Source organism: Scardinius erythrophthalmus (assembly GCF_964197995.2).
Source record: "Scardinius erythrophthalmus genome assembly, chromosome: 2".
NCBI classification, from domain to species: domain Eukaryota; kingdom Metazoa; phylum Chordata; class Actinopteri; order Cypriniformes; family Leuciscidae; genus Scardinius; species Scardinius erythrophthalmus.
In genome coordinates, this window is record NC_138222.1 from 66,326,843 (window position 1) to 66,349,383 (window position 22,541).

Below are 22,541 nucleotides of genomic sequence, written 5' to 3' on the forward strand. Positions count from 1 at the left end.
GGAAAAAAAGCGCCAATACATCTTAAAACATCATTTAGCCTACATGTGTATTTTGTTCTTCCGGCTGTTTGATCTGTTCTTCCTCTTTTGAGGCGGGACTCAGAGAGAAGAAAGAAGAAGAAGAATGGCGGAGCATTGCAAGTTTGATGTTGTTCATTTTGGCTGATTTTTAACGATTTAGACCTTGTTTGCCTGTTATTTATGTTACGAAAATGGTTTAAACTAAACAGAATATATTAGTTCCGTACGTTAAGTATAATTTAGTTTCTATCGTCGCGCTTTAAAACTCTTCAAGCTCGAGCTTCGTCAGTTTCAATTTTCATGAGGACGCAAAATACAGAAGAGCTTCGATCAAGACTGCAACCAGGTTTGTCTAGTGTGATGGGTTACTAGTGTACAGTTTGCAATAACTGATTGAATTTGCGAGGATTAAGTAACGACGCACCGTAAACCTGACAAAAACGAAACCGAAAGGGACATTTGATATAGGCCTATTAGACTTTGTTTGGAATAGAAATAAGCGTAAGCTCGTGATTCGGCTATATGATTAGTGTCTTCAGTATATATATAATTTTTACTCAAAATGAGCCCTTTGTAGAGAAACTTGAAACTATATTTTACTGATATTACTGACCCGTTTCCACAGAGATGTTTGATTGGTCTGTTGAGGCTAAAGTGTGTCTTTATATGGCCATGTGCAACTATTATTTTTTTGCCTTCAATATCGTAACTTTTCAAGAAACAAATGAAAATATAAATACACGGTGAATAATATGTCGTTGAAACCAGAGAAAAAATAAGTCACGTGTGTTGTATTTGAGTTACTTCCTGTGTTTTTACAACTAGGTGGTGTTTTGGATTGGAAGAACACAGAAACGTATTGTTAACTTGTTTTTTGTAGTCCAGTGACATTTAATAAAGTATTGTTTAAAACCAATAAGAGCTTCTGTAGACGTCTGACAGAGATGCAGTTTATCTGGTTAATAACAAGTGAAAAGCGCAGTGAATGCAGCATTTGAAAAAGACAAGAGGTATGAAGTGATTGGCTGCCAAAAAACACCCTTCAATCTTTAAGGTTTTAAAAATTCATATTTTATTCATTTGTTTTCATTTATTGTATTATTTATTTTAGAGCTTTTATAGGAGACCATTTAAAATACATCTTATTTTGTCATAAACACAAAATACCTTCAACAGTTTTGTTTTATAACACACATCTTTTTACTGTGTGTGTGTGTGTGTGTGTGTATATATATATATATATATATATGTATATATATATATATATATATATATATATATATATATTAGATAGATAGATAGATAGATAGATAGATAGATAGATAGATAAACAGATAGACACACACACAGAGAGAGAGAGAGAGGGAGAGACCTATAATTATATTATATATCAAATTGTTTAAATACAAAAATTGGGGGAAAAAAATCTGAGTAATGAGTGTTTATTTGTAATTAATTATTTTGTGTTTAGCAGATAACTGAAGAGTTGTGGAGGTCTTCTGTGAGGAGGAAACAAGATGGAAGAAAACCCTGTGAGTTAAAGCTTATGTTCATTAAAGGGGGGGGGGGGGGGGTACAATGGTGTTTCATGTATTCAGAGTTGTTTACAGTGTTAAAGAGATGGATTCTCATGCTTAACATGGCCAAAGTTTTTTAAAAAAATTTTGGACGAATAACGGAGAATTTCTGTGCCGAAAATCTTACTTCCGGGTTATTACAAGTTTCGGCTGGTTTTTTTCCGACCGTGGATCTAATGACGTAGACCAGAGTGGAACTCCTTATATGAGCATTTCTCCCGGAAAAGCGCGCCCGCGCACACGTCGACCAGAGGAGAGCGAGACCGCGCACATCAACGCGCTTCAACAGGAAATCATCGGCAGCGCTGCATAGTGTCTCCAAAGTGTGTTTTTGGATGTGAGGGAAAGCTTCCCAAAGAACCCAGCGTTAGGAACAGTGGATGCAGATTGTTGTGTAGACTGTTTGTTCCCTGCATTTCGACGATGAATGTTTTATAAATGGATTCTCTCTATGGCTCTGGCTTCGCCCACACGGCCCGCCTCCAGGCGCTCGGGTTTTTCCGGAAAGACTCGGTACAGCCTATCTTACTTTTATAAATATAATAAAACTAAAGACTTTTTGGAGATATGAAGGATGCTATACTACTCTATAGGTACTCAAGATTAACAGGAGATTGAGTGAAAATGAGCATTTCACCCCCCCTTTAACCTTATTTGAAGACGTAAAACTATTAACCTGCAATAGTTTAATTTTAATACATTTGATGTATGATGATTTGATAGATCTGTTATTGAATTTGTAATCAATTGTAAGTTCTGTAACAAGTATGGCACCGTATACCAAAATATTTGTTGTTGATATTTTTTTTTTTTTTTTTGCCTTTGTGCAAAATGGAAATGCTATTTTAAAGGGGCTATATGCAACTGTTTCCCCAAAATAAACGTAACAATAGCCTTTTTATTTGACCATGTATGACTCAAACATCTCCTGATGAGCATACTGACACCTTGTCAGCTCACAGTGGGTGCACTTATAAGCCTGTATCCTATTTTTCCTATTTTCTGTCGGGTCGGATTTTTCGCGCGCTGTCTGCGGATGTGACGTCAAGCGCGTTCATGTTAAACGTTTCAGATCATTCTGCCACCACCACTAGTCAGCAAACAAACTTAGTTTCTCAAACAATATACTGTATGTATTTGACTGTTCTTACCTCTGTAAACATAATGTTGACTTCTTTGCAGCGGATGACTTGTGAAGTGTGCACGTACGAGAGCGAGCAGAAAGGAAGAGCAGTTCCGTTTTTTGGCCACAGGTGTCAGTCGCGAGTTTAAATTTCAGAAAAAAGCATATAGCCCCTTTAAATACTATACAATTAAAAAGGTTGACAGATGAGAATATAAATGTAAAAGTAAACACATCTTAAAGGGTTAGTTCACCCCAAAATTAAAATGATCCCATGATTTACTCACCCTCAAGCCACCCTAGATGTATATGACTTTCTTCTTTCAGCCAAACATAATCAGAGTTATATAAAATAATATCCTGCTCTTCAAAGCTTTATAATGGCAGTGAATGGTCCCTTAGGTTTTGAAGCCCCAAAAAGTGCATCCATCATCATAAAAGTAATCCATACAACTCCAATAAAGCGAATGTAATGTTACGTGACATTGTTTACAAGCTGTTTTATTTCTGCGGATGAAACACTGATTGAGCGATTACTCCAGATACTTTTCAGTAAGTTGTTCTGAATCTTTCAACGCTCTGATGTCATTCATGTTTATCTTGTTAATGATAGCGAAGAGGAAGATATGATAGCGTTATATCACGCTTGATTCACTCATCTCAGTGTCAATCCCTTATCAAAAGAGTTACATTATTAACAGACTTTAATGTGACTTAACCACCACTGTGAAACTACAGCAAGAGTTCCAACAACACTTCTTTATAATGATGGATTTTTAAGCGTCATGCACAAAAATTAAACAACATCCTTTAGAGTCACACACAAACATAAAAAATCAGCATATCAATCTCAACAATGGTGAAAAAACAGCTACAGAAGTCACAGCAAAAATACAAGCAAATAAAATACTGTAGAGCATTTTGCTAAAATTTTGTTTTACAATTGCAAACTGAGTGTAAAGCGTATAATGTGCTTCATGGGCGGCGCTAGGGAGGGGCTAGCAGGAGCTTCAGCACCCCCAAGAAAGACCAAAGCACCCCCATAGCACCCCCCATTAATTTCTGGAAGCATATATATATATATATATATATATATATATATATATATATATATATATATATATATATATATATATATATATATATTGCCTATAATTGCGCAGCTCCCCCTTGTCAATGATCTAGCACCCCCTCAGCACATGCGTTAAAAATGATCTGGCGCCACCCCTGATGTGCTTGTAGTTTTGCAGACTTGGTCTGAAGATTCGGCACATGAGTGAATGCTTTCACTGAGTGAGCCTCAAGTAACACTTTTACTGTGCAAGCAATTAAAAAAAATAGCCAGAGAAAAACCCAGACAATTTCCAGTAAATTTAGATTTGTTCTGCAAGTAGTCTGGCAAAGAGCTCATTCAAGCCCATTTCTAATCCGTCGAAATTGCGGCACCAATCAGAAATGTTGGGGTGGGCTTTACACAATGACGATCGCTCTGATTGGTTAAATGCCTATTCAATTGCGCCCAAAGGCATTTGAGCGACGTCCGTTGGTGAAGCCACCAACTTTTAAATGCATTATTATATTCAAATTGCAAACAAATGAGGACAGTCTCCATGAAAGACCCACTGGCAGATGAACGTGCGACTACATTTCTCTGAAACAGTAGGAAATGAAATTAGATTTAATAGAGGATTTTAACTGTGACACGATGATTGACAGGGCAGTTTACGTGACAGGATGCACGCGACAGATCCGTCCGATAAAGATGACGAAGTAGTATGTCCCAAAGTTTGCCTATTTTTTTGCTACACATTCAAAAGTAAATACATTTTCTTCACAAAAAGAGTACATACTTTTATGGCGTAGTGAAACTTAGGCGAATTGGGATTAGGGGTGGGAGATATTGACAAAAATCAATATCTCGATTTTTTTTTCCAATATCTCGATATCGATATTCAGACGATATTTTTGCCATCCTTCAAAGAAATGTGTGCAAACTGGCAAAGAAGGTCCAGTTGGTCTTTTGACTTGCTGCATTTGACCTATTATTGTAGGCTTTAGAAAAAAACAATAAAGGAGCTAACTAAGAATCTGAGGTAGCCCCTACTTTTTCCACTTAAAAAAAAAAAAACAAAAAAAACAAACGGAACTAGGCACCTCTGGCAACAGTGATTATTAAATCAAACAACAATATTGTTGATGATAAATTGAAAGTAAAAAAAATTTTTTTTTCAAAATGCTATAAATCCATCCATTTTTTTCACCAAAACGCTATAAATCCTTTTTTTTTTTTTTTTTTCAAAAAATTGATGGTTTGTCTTTTAAAAAAAGTCTTTTGTCTTTTATTTTTCGTGTTCGCATTTATGAGGAAAAAACAATATTACATGACAGTTCTCCATTATGGACGTGAGTGCTCTGAAAGCGGCACTAAAAGACTTTCAAAGTTTCACAGAGACCTCAAAACAGAAAGCACTTTAGCACTTTCTTTAAAACGAATTTCGTTTTGTATTAATTGTATCTTATTTTTTTATACATTTTTCATTAACACATTTCCTGGATTTAATACATAAAAAGTAAATATAGGCTAGCAATCACAACATAAGGTGCTTGAACTGGAGATCATCATGAACCGGACCGTAGCCTACTCGCCTCACAGGCCTAACAAATGTGAAATATATTTACAGAAAGCTGGTTCTAAACAAAACCATCCAAAAATAAAAGAAACTATGTAGCCTAATAAATGTGCATTTCTCCGGTGCGTTCACTAGCCTACTGCGAAGATCGCGAGTCAATAGCCTATCGTCAACTTCATCTTTGCCAGAAGTTAATAAACAATTAAAATGTCTTATTGCAATAGTTTACATATTCATAATCATTACTTTTGCTGGTTCTTTGAGGCAGCTTTTTAGGTTTATGGCGTTTTGGAAAAGAGCTCTTCACGTACAAACACCGTTTCACCAAGGCACAGCAGCCCTTCAGCACATAAGAACAAAAAGAGAAAAAGCACGGACTTACTAATTACGAAACTTTGATGTGGTTGAACAGCTGAAACAGTCACAAATTCCTCTGCAACTCAAACCTTCTCAGTACGAGTTATGAAGGAAGAGAACAGCATTACAGTTTTCAGCACGTCCTCCTTTGATTGCTGTGTTGTGACTGAAAAAGTGCATGCAGGAGCACATGCGCAAAACGTAGGTTTGTAAAATGTCCTTTTGTAAAATGACATATGATAAAATAAAAATAATTCATATATCATTTTACAAAACGGTTTTGCAGCTTCTGCGCGCACTATTTGGAATTTACGTATGAATGTGTGTTTTTGACGACATGGGACCATGGGCTGGGCCACTCGGAGGTTGCTTCCAGGAATAGTACTGCCCTACAGTATTAAAAATCGCTACATATAATTGTTTAGAAGGTTATAGTGTGCGTTATTTTTCTCTTTAACTTCTTTCAGCTCTTTTCATGTTTGGGGGGTCGGATTGTACAAATTATGAAATATTCGATATCCCAATTTTGCATATCGGATATTGGATATTTTGGTCTAAATGAAATATCGCCCACCTCTAATTGGGATGCAGCTAGTGCTGGCGGGTTGACCAAAAATTGATATCACGTTTTTTTTCAAAATTGTGCCGGTTTATTAGCCTGGCTAACGTCAGACCAAGTCTCATTGAGACTTGGTCTGGAAACTACGTGCGCATTTTCTCGTATTTGAGGCGTGGTTTACGAATGCCCAGAGCCGTTTATTGGGCGCTATGAATGTCTATCAAATGCGCCTGTATGTAGCTCATAGCCAATCGCTTCAATTATACCAGATGACGTATGTAGAGTGAGAGAAATTCGACGAGGAAAAAGACGATGGGTCAAAGATTTATTTGTACACGATGGCGTTTAGCGAATATTACCGTTTGTGCAAGATAAACATGAGGGTAGAAGGTAACGTCGAGTCTGATATAAACAAACTGCTTCGGTGTCGTCATCATCTTGCTGCTCCCTCCCCGTTCTGTGATTGGTTCCCTTTTTCAGGGGAAAAATTGTCCCATGGTGTCCAGACTGCCTAGCAGCGTGAATAGAATCGCGCTGCGAGCAAGGCAGTATGGGGAAACCCAGGCTACCGGTTTATGGTTTATGACGGGTTTTTTTTTCATGCATATACAGGTGTTCAATTCATTTTCTACTGGTTGAGAGAGGAATTACTGCAGTAAACTGACTTGGGATGGTCTACTTTACTGTCATTAGTGAATATTGTAGAATAATTCCACACTAGTAATACAGGTTTGCATGGCCCCAGAAAATTATGCTGTTGTTTGCAAATAAGAGCCATTCATGATTCTAATGAAGTGAGGAATCAGAATGCAAAGACAATTGCAGTCAAAATACAGAACTTTTATTTTTATATTTTATTTTGAACAACACAATTAGAACAACTTGGAATACTTTTGCTAGTTCAAGTACAAGCCCAGGAACATTGCATGTATTCAAGTAAATATAAAAAGAAAACTTGTCTTGCATTGCTTTTGAGGTCTATAAAAACAAAATTATGTATCGTTTGCTTTTTCTGTCGTAGTAAGTCCCTTTAGCAAACGCGTCTTTAAGTGACATTTGGCTCGACTTTTCTTTAGCTTTCCCCATGTTACCTGCTGATGTGGAGGGCGCTGAGTCCGCGGCTGACTTTAATTTAATACATTCTTGATATTCCAAGACGTGTTTGCGGCTAAGGTGCTGGAGCAAATTGCTCGTGTTGCCGCCTTTGGCGAGAATTTCAGCCCGACAGTACTTACATAAAATGGTTGGTTGGTCGACGTTGGATTTTTGGAAACCAAAAAACCTCCAAACAATAGACCCGGCTCCCCTTTTTGGCACAAGTTCTTCTATGTCATAATTCTGACAGCAGCATCCATCGTCCCTGTAACGTAACAGAGCACTGCTGTTTGTTTACCCTCACTCGTCGCTGCTTAGAAGTGCAACATTGTAAAGGGTCCGTCTGAAAGAGTCGCGCGGCGCAGCGTAACGTTCATTCCGAACGTTGTGTAATTTAATACACCGGTATGGCGGTTTATTAAAAATCAATATCGTAACGAAAATATAAACCGGTTTTCGGTTTGAACCGGTTTACCGCCCAGCACTAGATGCAGCATATGGCTTTACACATGATGACGATCGCTCTGATAGGTGTAGGTCTATCCAATAGGCTATGTGCACAAGCGTCCCGACGAACTTCCGCTATTGTCAGCTGTCGGCATATCAGTTTCCGGTTTACGGCCGCTTCATAGGCATCCGCTGTAAACAAACAAGATGAGTGCTGCTGTTGTACGAAATAAAGAGATACTATGTGCGTGACACATCTAAGTTTCTAAGAACTATAGGTGGATCTTACGGCCGTTTCCCACATACTCCGTGTGCAGTGTGTGTGTGTGTGTGTGTGCGGTGCAGGAGCAGCACGCGCTATAGTGCTTCATATATGATGCGTTTGCAGTGAATAACTGATTCACGGCTGTACCACAAACACTTACTATTTTTATTTAAAATCCAGAAGTTACGCTGCAACTTTTATTTAATAAAATGTTTTTTCAGCATTGCGATTCTCTTTGTACACATATAACCTACACTCTTTAATGGACGCATGCACGTTTGAACACAATTTAAACAACGTAGGGCTATTATTCCATGCATTACTTATATTAAGTTGCTCAAGCAAGTGGTCAAATATTTAACTGTAAATTGACAAAAACAGCCGACTCTCATGCCTTTTCTTTTCCATTTAAATTTTAATAAAATAAATCTTGCATGTCACAAAGAACTTGTTTTTCCACCTCCACGAATGAGACTACCATTTATTTAATTAAACGCATTTATGGTGAAATTACTACATTTTCATGTCAATCTTTGTTAATTTTGACCACGAAACATGCGCTGTCACTTTAATTCAGCGTTTGCAGCACAGCAGAAATAGACTCGGTGCGGAAACGATCTAGATAAATTGTAATTTGTCAATAAATTATAGTAATCTCACCATAAATGCATTTAATTCTATAGGCCTACTACTATTTTTCACAGTCATCTTTTTACTTTTAGAAGACCGGGGTAAAGCAAGGTAAACTACAATTTACTTCAACAATGCGACATTATGATCAACACTCTCATTCATGGAGGTGGAAAAACAAGTTCTTGTTTGTCCGGTAAACACTACACATCGGCCGGGCTGCGATCAGACAGGCAGACGGGTCATATAAACGCCTAAAAGTCGTTTAAAAATTACCCAGAGAAACAGTGCATTGCTGTGCTGTTGATACACACGTACATTGCACATTTGGCACAAATTAGCTTATCTTATGTGACATTTTATCAGTGAGACTTCTCTGCAGTTCTCCTCGAAATTGAATGAGGGTCCACTAAACCGGAAGTTGGTTTACAACGGAAGTACTGGACAGAAGTAAAAGTGGGGGGGGGGCGGAATAAGGTGAATAGCGCGTGCTGCTCCTGCACCGCACACACACACACACACACACACACACACACACACACACACACACACACACACACACACACTGCACACGGAGTATGTGGGAAACGGCCGTAAGATCCACCTACAGTTCTTAGAAACTTAGATGTGTCACGCACATAATATCTCTTTATTTCGTACAACAGCAGCACTCATCTTGTTTGTTTACAGCGGATGCCTATGAAGCGGCCGTAAACCGGAAACTGATATGCCGACAGCTGACAATAGCGGAAGTTCGTCGGGACGCTTGTACACATAGCCTATTGCGCCCAGAGGCATTTGAGCGACGTCCGTTGGTGACGCCCCTTTGGAAATGAGTTATTAATGAAGCTTTGCCAGACCATAACTCAGTTACTACTGAGAATGGTCTGGTTTTAACCAGGCTATTAAAAAACTGTAATGTTTCATAATCAGAAATTCAATAACAAGTTACCACAGATTTAAGATTCACAAGGAATATTTAGTTTTAATATTTGTTTTCATTCAACAATATTTAATATGTGAATTTCATAGATTCTTTATTAAGAGGATGCATTTTCTCCCCCCTAAAGATGCATCACTATCGCAAACTCCCTGATGCCAGTGCTGTCTGTGTTGACAGTGGTTTCAGTGATTCCTCAAATAGGAGCATTGGAAACCCTCCTTTATTCGGTAAGTAAATTTCATTATGAATTTGAGCAACAATAGTTTTATGTTAGCAGCTTTAAACATCAAATCACCCTCAGAAAAAGACAAATTGTGTTTGTACTAAATTTATTTGAAAACAATCATGTTTAAAGGGAAATTAATATTACATTTAGTCCTGTGTATTTGTGTATTTAATATCGATTGATCCATAAATTGAATGTGCTAAAATGTATCTCGATTCTCTCTTCTGAGCTTATTATATTTTTTCTTCAAAATGATTTATGATTTGATGGAATCCGAGAAAAAATGACACGCTACACATATTTAAAGTTCATAGTGAAAGTCAATTTTCAGAAAAAAAAATACTTTAAAATCCCTTGTAATTAGGGCTGGGTATCGTTAAAAAAAATTCGATATCTATACCTTGACTGATACCGGTTCCTGAACAATACCTTTTATCGATACCAATTTTATGAAATCCGATACCAAAAATATGAAATTACATTATATATTAGCTAAAAAAAGAACTTTTGTTGGTTTGTTAGCCCGATGGTGACCCACAAAACTCAGTTGTACAGTAAACTACTGGCTACAGTGTTTTGCCATTACATAACTGTTTTTTAACTTACTGTTTATTACTTTTATTATTATTATTACTTTTTAAATACATTTCATGGGTGTGTCTTTTTATCCTACACCTTTAATATGGGATCAATATCCCGTCAAACGAATTGCAGTCACGGATACAAAATTAATAAGCACGAATCAAAAATATAAAAAACACATGTAAAAAAATATTGCACAAAACTTAAACTTATGTTCATGTTTTCTTAAAAAATAATTTTCCTTGATTGTATTACTCTGTACTTTGTGCTCTCTTACATTTTCTGCTCTTATTTTACTCTTTTGGAGCTTTTGCTGTTTTTCTCTTCGCTCTTCTTTCCACTTTCTGCGCTTGCTCTTCCAAATGTTGTAGTTCTAGTTTCACTTCTCATGCGTTGCTCATTCATATAAGTGAAGATAACAGTCAGCTCAGCTGGCAAAATTCTTTCCATGTCAGGACACCGTTAAACTGCACGTGTGCCTGCAACTCAACCTGTTACCGATATACGTCTACCTGTCGATCCCTTTTCGTTAAATTTTTCATCTTATTGTGACTGAGCTGAGGCAAGTGGCTTTCGGAGAGAGAGACGACAGAGGTCGCTAGCCTAATATGAATAAAAGTTTACAGTTTTGAACAATGTACTCTTATTTGTATGACCCCAAAAGTATTAAGTTATTTTAGCTGTTGTGAGAAAAATAAAACCAAGTGAACGTGCTGCCGCGTTTGTCGAACACTACTGTAATTCAACATGCCAGAATAAAACCCGATTTTAGAACAATGCATAGCGCAACTCATCGTGGTGTGCCAAAATACTAATTATAAACTGCAATATTTCATTCAAACCAATCCCAAAACGCTTTGTGACAAAAGCCGTGCATTAAAGGGCACCTATTATGACCCTTTTCACAAGATGTAAAATAAGTCTCTGATGTCCCCAGAGTATGTATGTGAAGTCTTAGCTCAAAATACCCAACAGATAATGTTTAAATTGTCATTTTTTGGGGCTCAGAAAAACACACTTTAGTGTGTATCCCTTTAAATGCAAATGAGCTGCTGCTGCTGGCCCAGGGGGCGGAGCCTCAGAGTCAGGACAATCTCATCTGATAATATCAGAACAGAAACTCTCAGTTGTGGTGTTCATTTCGACTTGGAGTCGGACAATAATGCCCACAGAGCCAGATAGTATATGCTGTATGGAGATAGAACAGGTATAGTTTAGTTTAATTATGGTTAGAACTTACTTGTCATCTGCTTTTATCCACTATTAATACAAGCCTGCTGTAGCAGAACCCGTACAAATGATGACCAAAATATACTGATGAGTTCAGTGAAGTTTATTGTACATCACACAAAAGTTGAGCGTTAGTTTTACTCCAGAGAATCACTGTAAGAGCTGAATAAACACAGTATAAGAAGTGAGCATTAAAGTCTTATCCATAAACTCTCTCTCTCTCCATTTAAAACGTACACAGCAAAGTACACAAAACACTCGTTACAACTAACAGTAAACATATATACACACCTTTTCAGTGGGTGCTAAATAAACTGGTAAACTGTATATCCGTAAAACAATCAAAAGCTCTCACTTTCATTTTTGCCATGGTCAGTCACGTTAGTCCTGTCGCTCCGGAGAGTGTAAGCTTGATCACGAACAGTACAGATCCATCCTCGAGTAACAACGAGAGTAAATGAAGACTGCTATGTTCATTCTTACATCCAACAACAGCACACCTCAATCGCTTCGGAGACATTCATGTCTACAGCTGCTCCAGTGTCGAAACACTGGCAGACTCTGTGTCCAGCTCACTCAGGGCGGGTCTACGCTCAAACTGAATGCTATTTTACAGGTTTAGAAAACAGTTGCGCCACTAACCAGGAAAAAATAGTCTAAAGTCAGTGGCGCGTTGCACATGTTATTCATATGCTATTTTAAGGGCGCATGCTTGGCCATAATCAATGTAGCGTGTGCACAACATACACTTTGATTCTCTCATCTACACAGAAACAGCAGTTTTCATTTTTGAAAATCATACATTATTACGATAGATAGATAGATAGATAGATAGATAGATAGATAGATAGATAGATAGATAGATAGATAGATAGATAGATAGATAGATAGATAGATAGATAGATAGATAGATAGATAGATAGATAGATAGATAGATAGATAGATAGATAGATAGATAATTTATTATAAAAGCATACATCTAGCTTACACATTTACCCAAATTATCAAACGCCCGTTTAACCGAAGTTAATTTGGGTGGGTTTCTCCATTTCAATGCAACTTCTCTCTTTTACGGCCGTGGCGTCTTTTGCGCTTTGACACTTGCGTTTTAGATCGTTAAAATAGGGCCCTGAGTATTGCCTTTTAGAATTTGAAAATAATTCGAATTTTGCCAAATATTTAAGAAAGAAATTCTAATTTAGTTTTTCAGCCATTTGTACAGCCGTACTGAATACAATGATGTTGCTATTTGACATATTATTGAAATAGGTCTGGTGAGAGAGCATGCCCATAATTTTTGTGACAGTTTTGTTTGAGAATAGTTTAAGACTCAGATTAGCAACTAATAATTTTAATAAAGTGTTATATGTCTCAATCACTGTGCACATTTAGGTCTGCTGACATGTCTGTTGAGGGCATGTTGGAGGGATAGCTACTTACTGATTATACTAAGTGTTTTTATTGAATAGTATTATTATTTTTTTTCTGTCCTGGAATCATTATGTTGTGTCCTTTGTTGCCTTCACAAATAAGTTAGAGATAAGGAAATGTCTCCATCTCAAGGTTTTTAACATCATGAAATGATGACGCAGTTGAATCCCCAGTTGAAGCCCGACTGTGCACTGAGAAAGGCAAAACTGAAACTATTCAATAAACAGCTCATTTTTACAATCACTTTGCCTCATTCAATAATCTGGGTCCACTTTGTTGCTAAACTACCTGAAAAAAGCCCACGTGTGCTTTGAATGTTGTTCTGTGCCGCATTGTGTAACACAATATACTGTTTTGTTTTTTTAAGTACTGAATTTGAACCTCTTGTCCTATTTTCATAACAGCACAAAACAATGAAAATGATAGCAGAGCAACAGAAAGAGCAGGTGAGTATAATTAGTCAAAGTCTGAATGCTCCTATAACAATGACTGTGAGGGTCTTTTGTGATTTGCATATTTAAACTGAGTCTTCTGGCCTTTCTTAGCTGTGATGAAGTAAAACTTCTCTCAACAACCAGCTTAATTCCTTAAAGCAAAGTAAAGTAAACTGCAACTGATCCCGTGCGTGTGTGTGTTATCACAGTTGTTTCTACCTTCTAATTTTTATTAACATAAATTGTAAATAAATTAGGGCTGTCAAAAGATTAATCGTGATTAATCGCATCCAAAATAAAAGTTTGTTTAAATAATATATGTGTGTGTACTGTGTATAATTAAAATTGCATATAGAAATACACACACTTGCATGTATATATTTAAGAAAAATGTGTAATTTATATATAAAAATAAATATATACATGCATGTGTGTGTATTTATATATACAAAATAATTATACACAGTACACACACATACTGTTTATTATTTAAACACAAACTTTTATTTTGGATGTGATTAATCACGATTAATCTTTTGACAGCCCTAATATAAATATATTATACTTTTGTATATTATTATATAAATTATTATTTATATAATATTATGTAAATGAAATAGTAGTTTAATTTATATAATATTGTGTTATATTGAACATTGCACACAAATAATTGCAACCACAACACATTAGTATTGTATACTAATAAGTATTAGTGTTAAATAAATGTATTCAATAATTAGCATTAATAATCAATAAGCATAAGTTAATCAGTAGCTACTGAATATATTGTAAATACTTTTTTTGCCACTAATTTTTTGAGTAATATTTGTATTTATATAGTTTTAGTGTTTTGCTAATGGTAATTTTCGATTTGAATCTTGATTGTAGAAGTGTTAAAAAAACATGAATACACAATAACAGAAGAACTTGGAAAAGGGATTTCAGGAAGAGCGTTTCTGGTGAAGAGTCCAGATGAAGATTCCCTTGTGGTTAAAGAGATCAACTATAGAGATGTAAGTAAAATCAATAATTGTTTAAAGTATTAAATGTATTAATTAGGGACGGCACAGTGGCTCAATGGATAGCTCTGTCGTCTCACAGTAAGATGGTCCCTGGTTCGAAGCCAAAAAAATTGTACGTGTATCTGAATGTGTCCCAACTCTGGCATAAAACCTGTGCCAAATCCAAATGTGTGTGTGAAATGAACCCTGCAACAAGCTGAAATAATGCTAGGAAGATGGATGGATTGATTGAACATATTAATAAGATCCTATAGATAAACATGACATACTGTAGATTAAATGTGTTCTTTGCAGAATGTGAAATTGAATCTAGGCGTAGCCAAAAACGAAATCAACATCCTGAAGGATCTGCACCATGGATATATCGTTGGTTACGAGGATTCCTTTGAAGGTGTGTCTGTTTAAATTATAGAAATAGAAGCATGACAATGTTCCTTCAGTCTGAAAGTAAATGTTACAGTTTTTTTTAGAAAGTGTGAAACAACTAACAGTGAACATGTGGGGTAAGATGGGGTAAGATGAGTGATGTGCATTTACTTTTAATGTGTAATGTATACTTTTATATACTTTTAATATGTACGGGGTAAAAATACAAGTAATTGGGACCTGAAACTCATTCAGGTCCCAAAAAAGTGTTGTGGTTGAAATCTAAAAAAAATAACAAATCCTTCCTCCCCTCGCGGGTCAATTTGACCCCCGTATATGAAGGGAAAGCGAGCTATGCTTCACATAGAAATAACCTAAATGATCAAAATTCAAACTAAAAATGCTAAAACTACCAAAAAAGGATTTTATAATGTCTACATGATGTCTAGGACCCAGTGGAACAGCTCATTTGCTCCATATATAGAGCTATAAGCCCATCTAGTGGCAAGAGTCATGAAATATCGTTATATTATTTATTTTATTCCACAAGAGGTTGGCAAAGACGCCCAATGTAAGATATTTTGAGCTGAATTAAAAGGGTTATGAATAAAATTGTGTTATTTTAAATTTAAATTGAAAGAATATGAGGAATGTGCTTAAATTATTTAAATTATAAATTATTAAAACTATTTATTTATTATTTATTGATCAAATCTAGTGATTTAAAGGTAAATACAATTAAAAAAAAATAATCTCCCAAAAATTGCATTAAAAAAATAGAAAAAAAATAAAAAATAAAATCTTTGTTCAAAAAAAAAAAAAAATTTAAGAATAATTGTATAGGGCTTCGGGTGATTTTGACCTGCGAGGGGAAGATTTGTCAGGATTGTGAGTAAGGGATGAAGCGAGGACTCAATTTGCAGAGGTAATGGGCCCAAGGGGGGGAAACAAGAGACTTAAGTTAAGTTGACACATAAGGTAACAGTCAACATGACATTCGATCAGCACAAGGAGAATAAACAGAGAGCGAACAAGGCAGGTAACGAGGGAGGACAGGTAATGCTGGGTACACACCAGAAGATAATCAGGCTGATTTTGGCCGATTTCCCCCCTCCCGACAATCCTAGCTGTGTCCCTATTATCTTGATGGTTCTACAGATTATCTTATCAGATTTTCCCTTGGTGTGAGGTGTGTTAAGTGTGTTCGAACCTGATCGGAAGAACGTCGGAGCCGCTTCGATCGCGAATCGTAAATATTCAACATGTTTAATATTTACGATCAGAAATCCTGATGTGTGTGTGGGGGAACTCCGAGGACAAACACGTGCACGTTCTGGAGATTATCACGTGAAACGAAACAACATCCAATCAGAAAGCGAGATGAAGGAAGACGGAAGCACAACAAACACAGTCATGGCGCAACACAAAGTGAAATTGATGTGGACAGCAGAGATGGAGGATCAGATTGTTGATTTGTGGCGACAGCACAAATGTTTATACAACGTGTTCTGTGAAAATCATTCCAAACAATATCATCGCAATTTCTTCCTGCATATCGTCCGCCATACTTATTCTGAAGTTTCGCGAGATTCCCTGTGTTTATAGTTGAGACTCTCTGGTTGAAAATCTGTTTGTGTGTGGTAAGCTGTCTTTGTCACATCATGCACACACACACACACACACACTATAATAGCAAAATGCTTAAATCTAGGATTTGTTGTCCTCATTTGTGGTCTATCACATTGTGAAAATCTAATAAGATGTAAAAAATATTTTGGTGTGTACCCAGCATAACGAGGGAGGACAGGTGGGGCAAATGCAACAATAATCAGGTAACAAGATGGACGGGGTTAGGAAACGCATGACAAGCCATATGCTAACACAGAACAAGACATGAACACGCAGCTAATGATACTCATAAGCCACGTGTTCACACAAAACATTACAACATGAAAGCACACAGTCAGTGTAAAACACAAGCTGCATGCAACAGCACAAGACAAAACATGACATGACAGCACAAAACCTACGGACAGAAGAACACACGAGAATGAGTTAATACTCATTCCATGCGCTCATGACAGAAGAAAATAGGCTTGTTCGACTTGAACCGGCGCTGCACAGACGGATCGGTGAATGACATCAAAGTACCGTGAGAGCGTTTAGAGAGCAGACGGATCTGTGTGCTTTTGAATTTTCGGTACTTTGATGTCATAAACCGATACGTCTGTGCTGCGCCGGTTCAAGTCCAACAAGCCTAAACACTCGGAGCATTAAAGGGATAGTTCACTTTGAAATTAATTTTTGATATGTTTTAGCTTACCTCAAGGGCATCCAAGATGTAGGTGTCTTTTTTTCCGCAGTAGTTTCAATTTGGATATTTTTAGGTCAAACCGTTCTTGTCTGTCAGTCATATAATGCAGGTCTATGGTCACTGCCTCAAAACACAAGCACAGAGTCCAAATTAAAACAATTCCCCATCGTCCAAATGAAACAATTCCCCATCGTAAGTACACATTGATGGCCTAAGACACGAAACGAGCGGTTTGTGTGAGAAAACGAACAGTATTTATATCGTTGTTATCTCTTGAAAACAGCACACGTCCAAATGATCTGACGGCGCGGGCGGGTATAGATATATACATAGATGTCGCCTTGGCTACTGCAGTTCATTGGAACGAAACCGTAGCCAAGGCGACATCTATGTATAAAATATCAAAATTGAAACTACTGCGGAAAAAAAGACACCTACATCTTGGATGCCCTTGAGGTAAGCTAAAACATATCAAAAATTAATTTCAAAGTGAACTATCCCTTTAATGCTCCGAGTGTTTAGGCTTGTTGGACTTGAACCGGCGCAGCACAGACGTATCGGTTTATGACATCAAAGTACCGAAAATTCAAAAGCACACAGATCCGTCTGCTCTCTAATCGCTCTTGCGGTACTTTGAAACCAGGCACACAGACTAAGACAAGAAAATACAGGAGTGTCAGAGCTCTGTGACAAGAACAAACTAGACCGAAGTGACAGAACCCTGACAATGTGAGGGAAGGATGAATGTTAAAGAGGTCATTTTCCCATTGGCAAGAAGCCCTTAACTTTTAAAGAATATTGTATATTAATGACATATAGTGCATTTATTTAAAACTGTGTTTTGACAAATTAGTTTAATAAGTGAATAAACAATGACAGAAAGATCTGAATCTTAGTGTAAGAGATTATTCTTAAAGGTAAATGTATTACTTGTATATGACTTTTATACAGGCATATGAATACACTACCGGTCAGAAGTTTGGAATAAATATGATTTTGGGGTCACCAAGCCTTTATTTATTTGATCAAACATACAGTGATATTGTGAAATATTTGTTACTGTATCAAATAAGTGTTTTCTATGTGAATATATTGTAACATGTAATTTATCAGTGTGACACTGCAGACTGGAGTAATGAGGCTGCTGAAAATGTTTTGAAATAAGAAAATTTCCAAACTTTTGACTGGTAGTTTATACATATTTAATTTTCTACATTTGAAAATTAAAATATTCTATGATAATACATCATTTTTAATTTTTTGTAATGTTTTTTATGATGAAGAATCTGGGTACTTTTACATTGTGTCGGAGTACTGTGCAGGAGGAGATCTATACAAGAAAATGAAAGCACAAGAAGGAAGTTTTGAAGAAGAACAGGTGAGTGTTATATGCACTCTGTTGAGTCAGAGAGAGCTCATTCGCTCTAGAGCTGTTAATTATAGTATTTGATGCTAATTATGTATGTGATTCTCTAATTATATTTTATGATGTATTTTGTCAAAAGCATCTTAAGCGTTATAGTTTGTTTCTGGTGTAGCAACTTTATCTTAATTTACTGTTGTACGTGTGCAGGGAAAGAGGTTAAAGCCAAATGGATAAACCTTTGAGAGACACAAGGGAAAATACATTTTCAGTCAGCACTGGTGTACCGCGAGCAACTCAAGGCAATTAATATGCCAATGCAGCAGAGGCCCCGTCCACCTGAAACGAATGGTCTGACCACGGGCTGAAGGTTGGGAGGCAGTGCGGGGTGATGTGATCCCGGTACGTGCCACTCTGCCACGCCCATCTCAGGACTCGGCCGTGAAGCCAGTGTTGAAGTGGTCTCATATGAAGCAATCCGAGCAGCGTTACTGCGGCTGCAGATGCCATATGCCCCAGGAACCTCTGAAAAAGTTTCAGTGGGACTGCTGTCCTGCTCTTGATTGTACTCAAGCAGTTCAACACTGATCGGACACATTCCTCTGTGAGTTGCGCTGTCTGGTTGACCGAGTCCAGCATCATACCGAGATATGAGATCCTCTGCACAGGGGAGAGTTTGCTCTTGTCCCAGTTGACTCAAAGCCCCAACAGGTTGAGGTGACGGAGCACCATGTCCCTGTGTTCGCACAACTGCTCTCAGCCAGAATAAGCCAGTCGTCTAGATAGTTGAAAATATGAACGCCGTGTTCTCTGAGTGGACCAATATCTGCCTCCACGACCTTCGTAAAGGCTCGGGGCGACAGGGACAGCCCGACGGGTAGGACTCTGTACTTGTATGCCCGTCCCTCAAACTCAAACCGCAGAAACGGTCTGTGTCGAGGAAGAATCGAGACATGAAAGTACGCGTCCTTCAGGTCGATCTCGGGGACGGATGCATTAGAAAATGCGTTTCTGCGTTAACATCTTGAACGGGATCTTGTGCAGGGCCCATTTCAGGGCTTGCGGGTCCAAGATTGCCCGTAACCCACCGCATTTTTTGGGCACAATGAAGTAGGGGCTATATAACCCTGTCTTCATATCGACTGGAAGGACCGGTTCAATCGGCACTGAGGCGGCCCGAAGCAGAATCTTAATCTTAGGCTTGGTGGCTTTGCTCACTGCCCTCCGAGCCCTCTTGTGACCCAGAGAAGCTGCTCTTATTGAGAATTTGGGTACCACTGACTGAGACGCCAGCGGCGGAACAGAATTTGAATAAACAAAAAGATTCTCTGCCCGGCCCTCCACCAGGGAAGAGCAGCTGACTCTGGTTCTCAGGGCTGCTAAGACAGGTGGCTCCGTCTTCCTGCGAAAGCTTGACATCACAGTAGACCTGGCTGTGACAGTTGTGTTTTTTTGTTTTTTCGCAGGGGACTAACACCCTTGGCGACAAACAGACTGAGGGGAAGCCAATGAGTGAATCTGGTAGCACATTGGGTCAAGCTCTTGGTTATCTCAGCCTGTTTCTGAACTGTGGAAAACCGCTGGGTACAGTCTCCAACAGTGTATCCGAAAAAGGCCACCTCGTGAGATGCATCAAGAAAGCGAACTTTGGCGATGTCTCGCACCTCTGCAAGGTTTACCCCCTGGGGTGCTTCTAGACCACCACCGTGGACATCATCTGACCGAGGGCCAGTGCTGTGACTTAAACCACGGTCAGTCACTATGCGCAGCTCAACCCCGACTTAGAACTACCCCCATGTTTTTGGCCTTCCACAGACTTGTAGGGTGGCCCTCACATGCAGGGAAGAGGCGGTCTGTAATAAGCAAAGGCGCCCCACCACCAAGGGCAGTGAGAGAGGAAAAACTTTTTCTGCAGATTTTGGCATGTTTGGCTTTTCATATTGCTGCCAATATGCTTCCATACTGCCAAACTTTTTCACGCACATCCGGCAGCCACGGGGGCGGGGCAAGGCGATTACGCATCGCACTGCGCCCCCAGAGTAGCCCAGGAAAGTGTGGCTGTCAAGTCTTGAGTCTGATTCAGCATGAGCACACACACAATTACAGTAGAACTCAGCATCATCTTCATTTCCAGAGGGTAACAGCCCTCTCTCCGATACAGTAATCCCAGTAATCCCATCCGAAAGCTGCTAGGCATGCGAGACAGTGAACGTCAAACTCGATGGCACACGGCACGCTGAGCGTTCAAGCCCTCATGAGAGAGGCAAGACGAACAACATGGCGACGTGGTCATAAACCACCCACGAACGCAGTGTCAGCATGTGTGTGACGCCCTAGAGGAGTGAGGGGCCCGAGGAGGTGGTCTCGTTGGGGAACACTCACTGTAATCCTCAGATCACGAGAGCTATTAGCCAAATTAGCCCTTTTCTGGTGCACCAGAAGAGGAACTAGACCGGGGAATAGGCAAAGGGACTGAATGACATCTTGAAAAAGATGCCGATGCAAACCGTGTATCCTCTTTCAGGAAACCGCTCTCTCTAGTGCTGAAGCACCCAGGGATGACCGCAGCCTCACAAATGGGATGATAGCTGTTTCTAATATTCTAAGCTGTGAAAACAGCTGTTTTGCTCTCTGTGAGATTGTGGCCAGCGCTGTAACACCAACACCAGCTTAAAGAGGCATTCTCCTGAAGAAGCAGACTCGTCTGAAGTTAAAAGTTGAAGTTAAAACACTCTCAGATAAGACTGCAGAGCAGGAACAGCATTCACCACTTGGCTCCGAAGCGAAAGACAAGGATGCGATGCACCTGCTGCTCATATGCTCACGCCGCAATGCACAGCAGCTGGTGCAATTATCGCATGCCAATGTGCATTGGCTCGTTTAGTTTCTCTCGAAGTAGTTAGGCTCTCGCAAGCGATCCCCATTCGTCAGTCTTGACTTGCATAGTAGTGACTGACGAAGGGTTGTTGAATTGTTTTGCGTTCGGTGTGAAAGGACCTTAAGACACTTTAGTTGCTATGATACGGAATATCTGCTGAACTGTTACTAGCATCTGATTTCACAAATAGTTTGTTTCTGAATATAAAAATATCAAAACATTGTAAAGTGCTTACTTGTTTTGGATGAATGTGCTTGTATTGTCATCTGTTAGCGTTGTAACAGAATGTGACGGTTGGGTCTTTGTCCTCAGCTGTGATTTAGATGGCTTTGTAAAAAGACAGTGATTAGCACGTTTTACCCAAATTTCCATCTCTCAGCGACCAGAGAAATGCTTTAAAACTTGCTGCGCTTGTTTCGAAAGAATTGAAAAATTACGCTAAATACACTTTGGTGGACAAGCGACCTTAATGTCACATTTATTACAGAAAAGTTATCCATCCAATGATTACAGTTTGTTAGTTAGCTATAAAGTACTCCAGAGAAGAGCTAATATCACTCAGCCCTGTTAATACTCAACACTGAATGATACATTTGGGGCTATACTGTAAAACAAGAAGCATTTTTTTCACTATGGTAGACTAATGGCAAATATGCAACCTTTTTTTTTTTTACTCAAATCTACCAAATAAAACAAATACAATGCATGGAATAAATTACTGCTTTCTTGTTTCTTCTGTGTGTAGATCCTTGACTGGTTTGTTCAGATTTGTCTGGCTCTGCAGTATCTCCATAAGAACAATGTTCTCCACAGAGATATAAAACCACAGGTAGACATTGACCAAGGTCATTTAATCATTTATTAACATTAAAGACAAATGTGTTTATGTGTTCATATGATGATTTATGGTGTTTTTCTAGAATGTGTTTCTTACTGGGGATGGTTACATCAATCTAGGAGATTTTGGATTCTCAAAAGTGCTGCAAAGGTGAAATTAAATAGTAATAGGAGTTTTGAAGAGATTTTGTCAGTTTCATCCATTTGAATT

The 22,541-nt window shown here is 38.3% G+C and overlaps 1 protein-coding gene across 4 annotated transcripts in view; it reads left to right on the forward strand.

Annotated features, from left to right (window-relative positions):
• The first annotated feature begins 82 nt into the window (after positions 1-82).
• LOC308686993 (uncharacterized protein) overlaps positions 83-22,541 on the forward strand; it is a 39,550-nt gene continuing 17,091 nt past the window's right edge. The window contains exons 1-9 of one of the 4 annotated variants that reach the window (XM_081359151.1): positions 83-367; positions 1,493-1,553; positions 9,775-9,874; positions 13,521-13,562; positions 14,439-14,563; positions 14,867-14,963; positions 18,536-18,630; positions 22,239-22,322; positions 22,414-22,481. In XM_081359151.1, coding sequence (XP_081215277.1) covers positions 1,539-1,553; positions 9,775-9,874; positions 13,521-13,562; positions 14,439-14,563; positions 14,867-14,963; positions 18,536-18,630; positions 22,239-22,322; positions 22,414-22,481 — 626 coding nt within the window. In that variant the 5' untranslated portion in view covers positions 83-367; positions 1,493-1,538. Of the gene's footprint in view, positions 368-1,492; positions 1,554-3,094; positions 3,274-9,774; positions 9,875-13,520; positions 13,563-14,438; positions 14,564-14,866; positions 14,964-18,535; positions 18,631-22,238; positions 22,323-22,413; positions 22,482-22,541 lie in introns of those variants that run through there. The other 3 variants (XM_081359152.1, XM_081359153.1, XM_081359154.1) reach the window with 3 other exon arrangements.